Source organism: Dipodomys merriami, unplaced genomic scaffold (genome assembly GCF_024711535.1).
Source record: "Dipodomys merriami isolate MVZ:Mamm:240054 unplaced genomic scaffold, mDipMer1.0.p SCAF_120, whole genome shotgun sequence".
Taxonomy (NCBI): Eukaryota; Metazoa; Chordata; class Mammalia; order Rodentia; family Heteromyidae; genus Dipodomys; species Dipodomys merriami.
In genome coordinates this window covers 3,000,697-3,014,725 of record NW_027202494.1, presented here as the reverse complement: position 1 = coordinate 3,014,725, position 14,029 = coordinate 3,000,697, and the positions used below count along the sequence as shown (strand labels likewise).

General features: G+C 61.3%; 1 protein-coding gene across 1 annotated transcript in view; it reads left to right on the top strand.

The window, feature by feature from the left end:
• The window catches only part of LOC138823550 (1-phosphatidylinositol 4,5-bisphosphate phosphodiesterase gamma-2), a 72,524-nt gene that overhangs the window by 40,302 nt on the left and 18,193 nt on the right, over positions 1-14,029 (top strand). Inside the window, exons 11-22 of the mRNA XM_070016941.1 lie at positions 666-784; positions 1,727-1,812; positions 2,565-2,685; positions 3,932-4,100; positions 6,027-6,131; positions 7,986-8,075; positions 8,847-9,022; positions 9,115-9,315; positions 9,649-9,768; positions 10,634-10,814; positions 11,557-11,628; positions 13,688-13,797. Coding sequence (XP_069873042.1) covers positions 666-784; positions 1,727-1,812; positions 2,565-2,685; positions 3,932-4,100; positions 6,027-6,131; positions 7,986-8,075; positions 8,847-9,022; positions 9,115-9,315; positions 9,649-9,768; positions 10,634-10,814; positions 11,557-11,628; positions 13,688-13,797 — 1,550 coding nt within the window. The remainder of the gene's footprint in view (positions 1-665; positions 785-1,726; positions 1,813-2,564; positions 2,686-3,931; positions 4,101-6,026; positions 6,132-7,985; positions 8,076-8,846; positions 9,023-9,114; positions 9,316-9,648; positions 9,769-10,633; positions 10,815-11,556; positions 11,629-13,687; positions 13,798-14,029) is intronic.

Here is a 14,029-nt window from a genome sequence, read left to right as displayed (position 1 = left end):
GTGGGGGGTGGGAGGGGGGGTGAATGCGGTCGGGAAGCTCCCGCCCCTGCTGCTCTTTTTCAAGGACCAGGAGTTAGGCTAAGACATCGCCCGCCCTCTTGGTGTTCTGAACGGCCTTGTGTGGCCTACCCACAAATGTTCACTATTGCCCGTCGAGCTTCTGTCCGAAGCCGGGCACTGGTGGCTCACGCCTGTAATCCCAGTGCTCCACAAGGCTGAGACGGGAGGATCGCTGTCAGAGCCAGTCCATGGGACTCTTTATCTCCCAAGTAACCATCAGAAAGAACCAGAAGTGGAGCTGTGGCTCAAGTGTTAGAGCACCAGCCTTGAGCAAAAGGAAAGAGAAACAGAAAAGCTCAGGGACAGCACCCAGGCTCTGAGTTCAAGCCCCAGTACCGGCACACACACACACACACACACAGTGTGCGCACGCACACACACACCCGCCCCCGTGCCGGAAGCATGTGCTCTCGCAGTATCCAGTAGTTTGGGCTGAGCACTGGGTCCCTGCGCATGCACACGTGCGGGCCCGTGTCGTCCGTCTGTCTGTCCTGGGATCTGGGCGCGGCCGGGGCCTGCGCCGGCTTCTGCCCTCGGGGGTGCAGCGCGGAAGCCTCCGGGCTCTGCCCGGCGCCACGTGTGACCCGCGTCCGTGGCTCTTGCAGTTCCTCACCTACCTGTTCTCCCGGGAGAACAGCATCTGGGACGACAAGTACGACGCGGTGGACATGCAGGACATGAACAACCCCCTGTCCCATTACTGGATCTCCTCCTCCCACAACACGTGAGCCCACACTACCCAGGGCCTGCTCGGCCCGCGGGGGGGTTAGGGGGGGTACAGGTCTGCCCGGCCCGCGGGGGGGGGGTGCGGGGAGCTGGAGGCAGGATTACACTGAACAAGGCAGGGAGGAGAGTTTCACCAGGAGAGTGAATGTGCAAAGGGCCTGGGGCAGGAACAACAGAGCTTAGCGTTTGGGAGGGCAGCTCAGGAGAAGAGTAAGGCCAGCCTGATTGCCAATCACGTTAAAGGCAGCGGGGGCCAGAGGTGGCTATTAAGCAGAGAATCACGTGCTTACACCCGCCTCTTCGGGTGATGGGCAGTGCCAGAAGAGAGAGTAGCTTAGAGGGGTCCCCGTCTTTAATCCGTGAAGCGGGGCGGGGAAAGTCCTTGCTCACTGTAGACTGATGCCTTCCCACGCGTCTCCAGGCTGGGGGCTGAGAAGTTTAGGTGAACTCTTTTGGGAGGCAAATTGCCTTCGAAGTTCAGCCTCCCAGGCTTTACCCCTTGGTTTACAAATTGGTGCCTTAACGCCGTAATCGCACCCACTCAGGAGGCTGAGATCTAAGGATCACGGTTCAAAGCCAAAACCCCAGGCGGAAAAAGGCAGTGAGATCCTTGTGTCCAATTAAACGGCAAAATGCCGGACAGCAGGTGTGGTTCAGGTGGCAGAGCCCCAGCTGTTGAGTGAAAAAGGCAAACAGAAGTGCAGGGCCCCCAAGTTCCAGCCCTGGCGCGCGTGCACGCGTGCGCGCGCGCGCGCACACACACACACACACACACACACACACACACACACGCACACTGAATTAAGTCTCCCAATGTCTGCATGGCCTTTGTTCGAATCCTGCCAGCGGCGCATGTCCGAGGCCCACCGTGTGAGTCTGGGAGTCTGGCCCAGATCCCCAGGCTGAGGTGCCGTCCCCCCACGGTGCCCCCCCCCCGCAGGTACCTCACCGGGGACCAGCTTCGCAGCGAGTCGTCCACCGAGGCCTACGTGCGCTGCCTGCGTCTGGGCTGCCGCTGCATCGAGCGTGAGTGTCAGCGGGTCCCAGCCCCCGCCTTCGGGGTGTCCCAGGGCCTGGGCCCCTCGGAGGAGGCTGGCTGGGCCCCGGTAGCCCCGCGGCTGGGTGCGGGGTGTGGCTGGCCAGGGGCAGCGTCTGGGGCCTGGCCGGGCCGCCCGCATCTGCAGCACACGCGTGTCCCGTCCAGCCGGTTTTAGCTGTGGCCCTGGGTGTGCCAGGCGCCTCGCAGCCCCTGCTTGGGAGGGGGGGAGGCTAGTCAGATGGTGTCCTGGCTGAGCCGATGGCAGAGGCTCGTTGCTGGTCACTGTGCGGCCTTGTCCTCCCTTTATTCTGTCTCAGGCTGGGGCGTGGCCGGGCCAGCACCCTGAACTTCCAGTGTTCAAAGGCGTTTTTGGCCCGCTGCTCTGCACGGGCAGGGCAGTCATTGCTTTGGGCTCCTGAAGAGAAAGAGGAGGGGCTGCGGTCCCCCGAGCCCTTTAACGATCGATGCCCCAATGACTTAAAGACCTCCCACAAGCTCCTGCCTGGTCACGGGCCGCCTCCCAGGACAAGCACCCCACACACGGGAGACTCAAAGCAGGGCGGTGCATTTGGCTAGATGCCGGCCACGTTCAGGGCTCGCTAAACACTCCCATGCCGTCAGGGGTGAGGGCCAGTTGCTCCGCAGACTCCCTGGTGTGTCTGCCCGCTGCCTGTCCCGGGATCTGGGCTGCCCCCCCCCCCCCGCCTTGGTGGACCCGAGGCCGCTCCTCCTCCCACAGTGGACTGCTGGGACGGGCCCGACGGGAAGCCCATCATCTACCACGGCTGGACCAGGACCACCAAGATCAAGTTCGAGGACGTCGTGCAGGCCATCAGGGACCACGCCTTTGTGGCATCCAGGTCAGTGGGCTTGTTTGCCAGGAAGGCAGCTAGACGGACGGACGGACGGACGGACGGACGCACACTGCCCACCCCCTTCTGGCTGGCACCGGTGAGTCTTCCTGTGGTCTCCGCCGTGGTCATTGGGGGTGTGTGGAATAGCACCCCGAGAATGGGCTCTGGCACCTCCACACCTTGTTTCGTGTGTTTATTTTTTGTGCCAGTCCCGGGGCTGGAACTCGGGGCCTAGGCGCAGCCCCCGCGCTTTTGGGCTCAGGTCCTGCGCACGGCCATCTGAGCCAGACCTCCGCTTCTGGCTTTTTTTTTTTTTTTTTTTTGCTGGTGAATTGGAAATCTGAGTCTTGTGGACATTTCTTCTCAAGCTGGCTTTGAACCTGGGTCCGCAGATCTCAGCCTCCTGAGTAGCGAGGATGACAGGCGTGAGCCACCGGCACCTGGCTGAGGGGTGTCCTTGGTTGGGCCCCCTGCTGGGTGGGCCTGCTCTCCTTCCCCTGCCCCCCATGCCTTTCTGGCCTGGACACGGTGGGTGGAGGGCGGTCCCGCTGGCCCCTGCTCCGAGCCCCTGAGTCGGGCCTGGCCCCTGCTCCGTGCCCCTGAGGCGGGCCTGGCCCCTGCTCCGTGCCCCTGAGCCGGGCCTGGCCCCTGCTCCGTGCCCCTGAGCCGGGCCTGGCCCCTGCTCCATGCCCCCGAGTGGGGCCTGGCCCCTGCTCCGTGCCCCTGAGGCGGGCCTGGCCCCTGCTCCGAGCCCCTGAGCCGGGCCTGGCCCCTGCTCCGTGCCCCTGAGCTGGGCCTGGCCCCTGCTCCGTGCCCCTGAGCTGGGCTTGGCCCCTGCTCCGTGCCCCTGAGGCGGGCCTGGCCCCTGCTCCGAGCCCCTGAGCCGGGCCTGGCCCCTGCTCCGAGCCCCTGAGCCGGGCCTGGCCCCTGCTCCGAGCCCCTGAGTCGGGCCTGGCCCCTGCTCCATGCCCCCGAGTGGGGCCTGGCCCCTGCTCCGTGCCCCTGAGGCGGGCCTGGCCCCTGCTCCGTGCCCCTGAGCCGGGCCTGGCCCCTGCTCCGTGCCCCTGAGCCGGGCTTGGCCCCTGCTCCGTGCCCCTGAGCTGGGCCTGGCCCCTGCTCCGTGCCCCTGAGCCGGGCCTGGCCCCTGCTCCGTGCCCCTGAGCCGGGCCTGGCCCCTGCTCCGTGCCCCTGAGCCGGGCCTGGCCCCTGCTCCGTGCCCCTGAGCTGGGCTGGGCCCCTCCGCCGCCCGCAGCTTCCCGGTGATCCTGTCCATTGAGGAGCACTGCAGTGTGGAGCAGCAGCGCCACATGGCCAAGGTGTTCAAGGAGGTGCTGGGTGACCTGCTGCTGACCCGGCCCACGGAGGTCAGTGCCGACCAGCTGCCCTCGCCCAGCCAGCTGCGGGAGAAGATCATCATCAAGGTAGGTGTGCGGGGACGGCCAGCCAGCCACTGGGCCGCCGCGATCCCGGGGCCCGGTGCAGTGCTGGCTCTCCTTCCACACGCCCTGACCCGGCCACGGTCATTCAGCTTCTCAGTGGGTGCCCCCGAGTCTTCTCCCATGTTGGGGGGCTGATACAGAACCCATCTCCACTTCCGGCTTTTTGCTGGTTAATTAGAGATAAGAGTTTCTCAAGGTTGGGTGCCAGTGGCTCACACCTGTCATCCTAGCTACTCAGGAGGCTGAGATCTGAGGATCCAGGTTCAAAGCCAGCCCGGGCAGGAAAAGTCTGAGACTCTGATCTCAAGTGAACCGCCAGAAAACCGGAAGTGGTGCCGTGGCTCAAGTGGTAGAGTGCTGACCTTGAGCTGAAAAGCTCAGAAATGCTTCCCAGGCTCTGAGTTCAAACCCCCTGACTGACAAAAAATAATCAAAAATCAAAAGGAGTTTCTCAGATTTGTCTGCCCGAGCTGGTTTCGAACCAGGATCCTCAAATCTCAGCCTCCTGAGTAGCTGGGATCACACTGACGGCCAGCCCCACATTCACCTTGAGGGCCAGGACGCGTGTGCAGGATAGGTCACACTCGGGGGGTAGGTCACACTCGGGGGGATAGGTCACACTCGGGGGGATAGGTCACACTCGGGGGGATAGGTCACACTCGGGGGGATAGGTCACACTCGGGGGATAGGTCACACTTGGGGGGATAGGTCACACTCGGGGGGATAGGTCACACTCGAGGGGATAGGTCACACTCGGGGGATAGGTCACACTTGGGGGGATAGGTCACACTCGGGGGGATAGGTCACACTCGGGGGGATAGGTCACACTCGGGGGGTAGGTCACACTCGGGGGGTAGGTCACACTCGGGGGGATTGGTCACACTCGGGGGGATAGGTCACACTTGGGGGGATAGGTCACACTCGGGGGATAGGTCACACTCGGGGGGTAGATCACACTCGGGGGGTAGATCACACTCGGGGGATAGGTCACACTCGGGGGATAGGTCACACTCGGGGGATAGGTCACACTCAGGGGGATAGGTCACACTCGGGGGGATTGGTCACACTCGGGGGATAGGTCACACTCAGGGGATAGGTCACACTCAGGGGGATAGGTCACACTCGGGGGGTAGATCACACTCGGGGGGATAGGTCACACTCGGGGGGTAGATCACACTCGGGGGGTAGATCACACTCGGGGGGTAGGTCACACTCGGGGGGTAGGTCACACTCGGGGGGTAGGTCACACTCGGGGGGTAGGTCACACTCGGGGGGATAGGTCACACTCGGGGGGTAGATCACACTCGGGGGGTAGATCACACTCGGGGGGTAGATCACACTCGGGGGATAGGTCACACTCGGGGGATAGGTCACACTCAGGGGGATAGGTCACACTCGGGGGATAGGTCACACTCAGGGGGATAGGTCACACTCGGGGGGATTGGTCACACTCGGGGGGATAGATCACACTCAGGGGATAGGTCACACTCGGGGGGGTAGATCACACTCGGGGGGTAGATCACACTCGGGGGATAGGTCACACTCGGGGGATAGGTCACACTCGGGGGGATAGGTCACACTCAGGGGATAGGTCACACTCAGGGGGATAGGTCACACTCGGGGGGATAGGTCACACTCGGGGGGTAGGTCACACATGTGAGTATGGGGGGTAGGTCACACATGTGAGTATGGGGGGTCAGTAAGCTGATCTCGTGGGGAGATAGGTGGTGACAGAGAAACCACCGGGAGCGGGGGGCTCCGGCTGAGCCCACGGGGCAGGGAGCGCTGCTCTGCGGCGCTGAGGCCGAGGCTGGGCCGGCAGCCTGGACGCGGCGCCCTGGCTGGGCCGTGTCTCGGAGGGGGACGCTCCAGCGCCCCCTGGCCGCCCTGTGTACTTTTTCTCCGCAGCATAAGAAGCTGGGTCCCCGAGGGGACGTCGATGTCAATGTGGAGGACAAGAAGGACGAGCACCGGCAGCAGGGGGAGCTGTGCATGTGGGACTCCATTGACCAGGTGGGCCGGCCTCCACCCGGGCCAGGCCCTCCTCCCACCTCGAGCCTCCTCCCCTCCTCCTCCTCCTCCTCCTCCTCCTCCCACCTCGAGCCTCCTCCTCCTTCTCCTCCTCCTCCTCCTCCTCCTCCTCCTCCTCCCACCTCTAGCCTCCTCCTCCTCCTCCTCCTCCTCCTCCTCCTCCTCCTCCCACCACCTCCTCCTCCTCCTCCTCCTCCTCCTCCTCCTCCTCCCACCTCTAGCCTCCTCCCCTCCTCCTCCTCCTCCCCTCCTCCCACCTCTAGCCTCCTCCTCCTCCTCCCACCTCGAGCCTCCTCCCCTCCTCCTCCTCCTCCTCCTCCTCCTCCTCCTCCTCCTCCCACCTCTAGCCTCCTACTCCTCCTCCTCCTCCTCCTCCTCCCACCACCTCCTCCTCCTCCTCCTCCTCCTTCTCCTCCTCCTCCTCCTCCTCCCACCTCTAGCCTCCTCCCCTCCTCCTCCTCCTCCTCCTCCTCTCCTCCTCCTCCTCCTCTTCCCCCCTCCTCCCCTCCTCCTCCTCTCCTCCTCACTTCCTCCTCCTCCTTCTCCTCTTTTTACCTCTTCTTGTTCTTCTTGGTCTTGTTCTCTTCCTCCTCCCCCTCCCCTCTTCCCCCTCCCTGTCCCCTCCCCCTTCTCCTCCTCCCTCTCCCCTCCCTCTCCCTCTCCCCTCCCTCTCCCTCTCCCCCTCCCTCTCCCCCTCCCTCTCCCCCTCCCCCCCTCCCTCTCTCTCTGCCCATGCACACATGTGCACACTGGTCTTAGGGCTTGAACTCTGGGCACTGTGCCTGATCTTCTTTTGCTCAAAGCTAGTTCTCTACCACTTAAGCCTCAATGCTACTTCTGGCTTTTTCTGAGTAGTTAATTGGAAATAAGAGTTTCACAAACTTTTCTGCCTGGGCTGGCTTTGAGCCATGATCCTCAGATCTCCTCAGCCACCAGCGCCTGTGTGTGTGTGTGTGTGTGTGTGTGTGTGTGTGTGTGTGTGTGTGTGTGTGCGCGCGCGCGCACGTGCATGCGCATGTTAGTGTGACTCCTGACCACAAAAAGGGCATTAGTGGATACAATCGACTGAATGCAAGAATATACACGTACATTGGCCGGGTGCTAATTTTGGAAAGTTATTTTTTAGCCAGGCACTGGTAGCTCATGCCTGTAATCCTAGCTTCTCAGGAGGCTGAGCTCTGAGGATTGGAATTTGAAGCCAGCAAAAAGTCTGTGAAACTTGTATCCTCCAATTGACCACCAAAAAGCCCAAAGTGGAGCTGTGGGTTCAAGTGGTGGAGTGCTAGCCTTGAGCAAAAAAAAAGCTAAAGGATAGCTCCCAGGCCCTGAGTTCAAGACCCAGCACCTGCACACACACACAAAATTAAATAACTGAAATCATGATTAAATGCTGTAGAAAAAGTCTTCAGATCAACAAGCAGGAAAAGCCAAAAAGTAGAAGGTAGCCATAAAGACTCCTAAGACCACGTGCCCCTTACGAAAGGCTAACCGTGGAACTCGCAGGAGAATGTGATATTCACACAGTCCTAAAAGCGATCAAAGAAACCAAAGTAGAAGTCTTATTTATACAACAATGTCTCACTGAAGAGCCAATCCGTGTCAGAAACATGGAAGAGGAGGCAGTTCCCGGTTCGTGGTGGGGTGCCCAGGTCCCAGGGCACGGGGAGACTGAGAGGAGGCAGTCCCCGGTTCGTGGTGGGGTGCTGTCTGTGGGGTGCCCGGGTCCCAGGGCACGGGGAGACTGAGAGGAGGCAGTCCCCGGTTCGTGGTGGGGTGCTGTCTGTGGGGTGCCCGGGTCCCAGGGCACGGGGAGACTGAGGCCCCCTGTGCCCTTAGAAGTGGACTCGCCACTACTGTGCCATCGCCGACGCCAAACTGTCCTTCAGCGATGACATCGAACAGAACGTGGAGGAGGAGCCACCCCAGGTACTTCGCCGGGTCTCTGCCCGCCCCGAGGTTGGCTGGCAGGTGTGTGTGTGTGTGTGTGTGTGTGTGTGTGTGTGTGTGTATTCTGGGTCCTATTGAGTTACCACTAGGGTACCTGAGCCTAGCTGACTCTTTTCTGATTGGCTAATTCAACCCTGGTGATCAACCAATAAGATCCTCTTTCTGACTCTTTGCAGGGCCTGATTGGCCCTTAGGAGGGGAGGACACTGGCCTCTACCTCTACCCCGTGCTGGTCCCTAGTTTTCTGCCCAGGTCCCTTCAGCCGCTGGCTATCTTCGGATTGGTGTGTGTGTGTGTGTGTGTGTGTGTGTGTGTGTGTGTGTGTGTGTGTGTGTGTGTGTGTGTGTGTGTGTGTGTGTGTGTGTGTGTGTGTGTGTGTGTGTGTGTGTGTGTGTGTATTTCAGCACTGGGCTTGAACTCAGGGCCTTATGCTTTTGCTTGTCTGTGTTTTGCTCAAGGCTGGCATTTTACCACTTGAGCTACCGCTCCACGTCCAGCCTTTTGCTGGTTCACTGGAGATTGGAGTCTGGTGGACTCTTCTGCCTGGGCTGGCTTTGAACTCTGATCTCAGCCTCCTGAGTAGCTGGGATTACAGGTGTGAGCCACCGGCACCCGGCTTCTCAGCCTTCTTGTAGAACGGAACGGAGGGCTTTCCTGTGGACCTCTGCCCCTGTGTCTGACTCGGGAGGCGGCAGGCAGGGGGAGGCGGGGGGGGGGGCTCCTCCACCGCCCCTCGTCTCTGCCACCCAGGATACTCCCCCCACGGAGCTGCACCTGGGGGAAAAATGGTTCCACAAGAAGGTGGAGAAGAGGACGAGCGCGGAGAAGCTGATGCAGGAGTACTGCCTGGAGACGGGGGCCAAGGACGGCACCTTCCTGGTGCGGGAGAGCGAGACCTACCCCGACAACTACACGCTGTCCTTCTGGTGCTGCGCCCGGGCCGGCGGGGGGCGGGTGAGGTTGGGCCGGGCTGTGGAGGGGGGCACCCGTGCTGACCCCCCCTTCCCCCGCCCCCCAGGCGCTCAGGCCGCGTGCAGCACTGCCTCATCCGCTCCACCGTGGAGGGCGGGGCCAAGAAGTACTACCTGACCGACAACCTCACCTTCCCCAGCATCTACGCGCTGGTCCAGCACTACCGCGAGGCGCACCTGCGCTGCGCAGAGTTCGAGCTGAGGCTCACGGACGCCGTGCCCAACCCCAACCCACACGAGTCCAAGCCGTAGGTCCCGGCCGTGGGGGGCAGGGGGGGCTCGAGCCCGGCTCCCTGAGCGGCCACGGGGCTGGGGCCCAGTGCTGCTAGTTGTCACCTTTGCCTTGAGCTTCACCCCTTCCCTTTCCTCCCCTCCCCTCCCCTCCCCCTGCCCTCCTCCTCCCCTCCCTCCCTCCTTCTTTGCCCTCCGCCTCCTCCCAAGGTCCTAGGCCTTGAGGTCTGTTGTCTGGAGTCGTCTGCGGCTGCCGGGGTCCGCTGGGACTTCGGGGTGCAGCTGCACGTGTCCCCGGGCCCCCCGGGCGGTGGCCAGGCTGACGCCCCCGTCCCCCCACCCCGCTGCAGGTGGTACTACGGCCAGCTGAGCCGGGGCGAGGCCGAGGACATGCTCATGCGAGTGCCCCGCGACGGGGCCTTCCTCATCCGGCGGCGGGAGGGGACCGACTCCTACGCCATCACCTTCAGGTAGCCGTGGCCGAGGCCTGCGAAGGGCGGGGGAGCACGGGCCCACGCTTGGGGTGCAGGCCGGCCCTTTGGTGGCCTCTCTGCAGCATGAACGTTGGGGTTTAGCAGCTTGTCAAAAGACACAGATAGTGGAGCTGGGACTGGAGCCTGGGATGCCCAGATCCGACGCCATAGATCTGACGCCACAGTCATGACGTCACAGGTCTGATGTCATAGATCCGACACCACAGGTCTGACGTCACAGATCTGACATCATAGACCTAATGCCACAGATTGGATGTCACAGGTCTCATGTCACGATGCCATAGATCAGATGCCACAGACCTGACACCATAGATCTGATGTCACAGATCTGACGTCATAGACGTGACATCATAGACCTGACGACATACACCTGAGCTCCCCCCACCAGTGCTGGCACCCAGGCATCTCTAGGACTGAGGTCCCTCGCACCCCAAACACCACGCTCCCCGTTCCCCTCTCGTCACCCCCTCCCGTGCATTCTGCAAATAGCAATAGCCTACCATATATTGAGTTCCTAACCCAAGCTGATCGCACGCTTAGCCATAGCCTGGGAAAGGCAGCCCCGTTTATTGCAGGTGGGAGACGTGGAGGCCCAGAGAGGTTTAGGGACATTTCAGGCATCACACAGCCTTACAGCTTTGAGTCAGGATTTCTGCCCGACGCCACAGCTTGTGCTCATTGCTCCAAAGTCTCCAGCGGGAAGAAGGGCAGCCGGTTTGTCCGCTCCAGCCCTTTAAGGGTGGACCAGCGCCCCGGGGCGGCTGGTGGGGCTGCCATCGTGGTGGTTGGGCCTGGGCGCCCCCCACCCCCCGTGTGCCAACCCCCTAGTTCTGCCCTCCAGGGCCCGGGGCAAGGTGAAGCACTGTCGTATCAGCCGGGACGGCCGGCACTTCGTGCTGGGCACCTCCGCCTACTTCGAGAGCCTGGTGGAGCTGGTCAGCTACTACGAGAAGCACGCGCTGTACCGCAAGATGAGGCTGCGCTACCCCGTGACGCCCGAGCTGCTGGAGCGCTACAGCGTGGTAGGCACAGCCCCGGCCCGGCCCCGGGGGCCTCCGCGGGTCCCCCATCCCCCCAGGTGGACGGGGGTCCAGGCTGACGTGCGCTCAGCAAAGGCAAGGCGCTCCCTGGCGACTGTGGCCTGTCTAGCTCAGACGAGGCAGCAGCAACGAGGGAGACACACAGAGCAGGGTGCCCGAGTAGCCTGCTGCAGAGATCAAGAACGGGGAAGGTGGGGAGGGCAGGTAGAGGTGGGGAGGGCAGGTAGAGGTGGGGAGGGCAGGTAGAGGTGGGGAGGGCAGGTAGAGGTGGGGAGGGCAGGTAGAGGTGGGGAGGGCAGGTAGAGGTGGGGAGGGCAGGTAGAGGTGGGGAGGGCAGGTAGAGGTGTGGTGGGTGGCAGTTTTCCAGGGCTCTGAGGATTGAGCCGCTGTTGCTGCTGCGTAGTGAAGTCGGCAGGCCCTTGGTGTCGATGCGCTCCGCGCTTGCGCGTGGGCTGGGTGGAGCTTGTGGGTGGCCCCACCGCGCTCGGCTTCTGCAGTTCTGGGGGGGGGGCGGGGGGGGGTGGGGAGGTTCCGCTCCGCGCATGTGCAGTGACACCGCCGGGCCCGCGTGGGCTGCCTGAGGGGCCTCTACCGCGAGGCACTTGGTGGGTTTTGGTGCCCTTCCCTGTCTTCGTGCCACCCTTCCCTGCGCCGGCGGCCTCGCCGGCCCGGGCCAGGCCAGGGGCCAGCACGGCGCTCTGCCTTCTCTTCATTGTCCTTGCAGGAGAGAGACGTGAACTCCCTCTATGACGTCAGCCGCATGTACGTGGACCCCAGCGAGATCAGCCCCTCCATGGTAGGTGCTGGGCTTCGTTCTCTGTGGATGGAGGCGATTCTGGGGTTCTGCCCCTCGCCCCACGGCAGACGGAACAATCTGGAAAACCCCACCAATACTAAATTAAACAACGATTGTCTTTGATCGTTCGGGGCTTTGAACTCAGGACCTTCAGGCACTCTGCCATTTGAACCACACCCCTGCTCCATTTTGCTTTAGTTACTTTTAGAATAGAGCCTTACATGGTCACCTCTCCTCTCCCTGTCGTGGGCTGGTCTGGACCTTGGTTCTTCTATCTCTCTGCCTCTCACAGAGCTGAGATTGTAGATAGATGCATCTCACCGTGTCTGGCTTACTGGTTGAGATGGAGTCTCACTATCCTCAAACCGCAGTCCTCCTTACTTCCTTACCTCCCTTTCCTGGGTGAATGGGATTATAGGCATGAGCCATGGTGTCTGGTCTAAGTGTGTGTGTGTGTGTGTGTGTTAAGAAGTGATGTTTGACAGTGTAGCAGGTAATGTCAGGGGAAAAATTAATAGAATTCTTCCAAATGAGGCTCTAGCTATGCTAAAGCCCTTGAGGTCTGATGAACACCTTTGGGCTAAATGGCTTCTAATTAAAAATCTTCCTAATGTCTCTGTGCATGCTGAGGAAGCCCGTGGTGTTTATAAATTCGGTCAGCTTTGCGGGCTGGCCTACTTTGCACGCCAGCACTATCTCGGATGCCCACCCGGCCTCTGCCTGCATTGTAGGGTCGGATTCTGCTTTCAGCCCCCAGCCCCTTCTTCACGCCCAGCTTCTGTCTCCAGTGTAGCTCGAGCTGGTTGAGCAAGAGCCATCGCAGATGCCGTGTGTGTGTGTGTGTGTGTGTGTGTGTGTGTGTATGTGTGTGTGTGTGTATGTGTGTGTGTGTGTGTATGTGTGTGTATGTGTGTGTGTGTGTGCGTGCGTGTGTGTGTGTGTGACGGTCTCACACGCATAGTGCACAGCTCTCACCTATGAAGGGGTCCCGCTGGAGGTGGAGGTGGAAGTACGCACATGATTTTCCTTCTTGTCTGTATCATCCTCGGCCAGTGAAACTCTTCAGCAAGAAAGGCAGTCGTGAGAGGTGGCGTGCGCAGACACATTAGCTAAGAGCAACAACTTTTCTCAGTATGGAGGAATGTTTTGGTGATGAGAATGAGCTTGTTTGTGACAAGCCTCAGTCCTCCAACCTCCTTCCCGTGGCTTCTTACTTACCTGGGACGATAGGTTTGAAGCACTGTGCCTAGCTTATTCGTTGAGATGGAGTCTTGCTAACTTCTGTCTGGGTTGGCCTGGAACCGTGATCCTCCCCTGCCTCCAGAGAAGCTGGCGTGCTCTGGTACACCAGTGGGACAATGGTCCTCCTATCTCTGCCTCTGGAGAAGCTGGGAGGGCAGGCGCGCTCTGATACACTCGGGGGAAACATTCCAGTCTTCTGACTTTGCCACAGCAGTGACAGAGCAGTGCAGGCTTGGTGGTGAACGCAGCTGGCGCGGGGTCAGCTGGATGGCAGGGGTGATGGCCACACGCACTCCTACCTTCTCCCCATCACCCGGCCTGCAGGGAAGCCAGAACGTTCCCCATCAGCGCTTTCTTGCTGGGTGGATATTCATTTTGTCCTGCTGTGCAGGCAAGTTCTTTGGAGGGAATTTTGATTCCCAGTTTAGGTCTTGCTTTTCTTATCCCTGCCGACGCGGAGGACTCTGGGCTGGCCCCGCAGAGGGCAGGGTTGCAAGGTGGGAGGTGGGGGGGGGGAGGGGACGGCCCAGTGCGGCTGGACGAGTTGTTTGGGATTTCAGGGGTGGTGGTTGTGTACCCCCCAAACTCATCCTGTCTGTGTTAGGAAAAGACTCCCCGGTGTCCTTGATTCTGACCTTGATCTCAACCTCCAACCTGAGTCCTTTTTTTTTGTCAGCTGCAATTCCAGACAGTCGCCAGCAGATGGCGCTGTGCCCTCCAGGTCCCTAAGAGAAGATGCCAATGGGGGTGCAGGCCTTGATCTGATCTGCTCCTGACCTTGTCCTTGTCCTTCCTGTCCCTCCCCCCCCCCGAAAAGCCCCAGAGGACCGTGAAGGCTCTCTACGACTACAAGGCCAAGCGCGCTGATGAGCTGACCTTCTGCCGGGGCGCCCTCATCCACAACGTCTGCAAGGAGCCGGGGGGCTGGTAAGGCCGGGGAAGTGGGGGGGGGCGGAAGGGGCTCTGGGACAGCACCCGGGTGCCACCTGTGCTCGCCTGCCTGCTGAGTCCTGTGACGTAGCATCACACACCTCCCTTCGCCCCCCCCCCCCCAAGCCGATGGCGTTCCTGCAGCAGATCTTCATGCAGTGAGTGGCCCGGAGTTACCGCCATGTGCTCCTTGCAAAGCAAATTCGTAGGCTGTTGCTTAGTCCTGTGT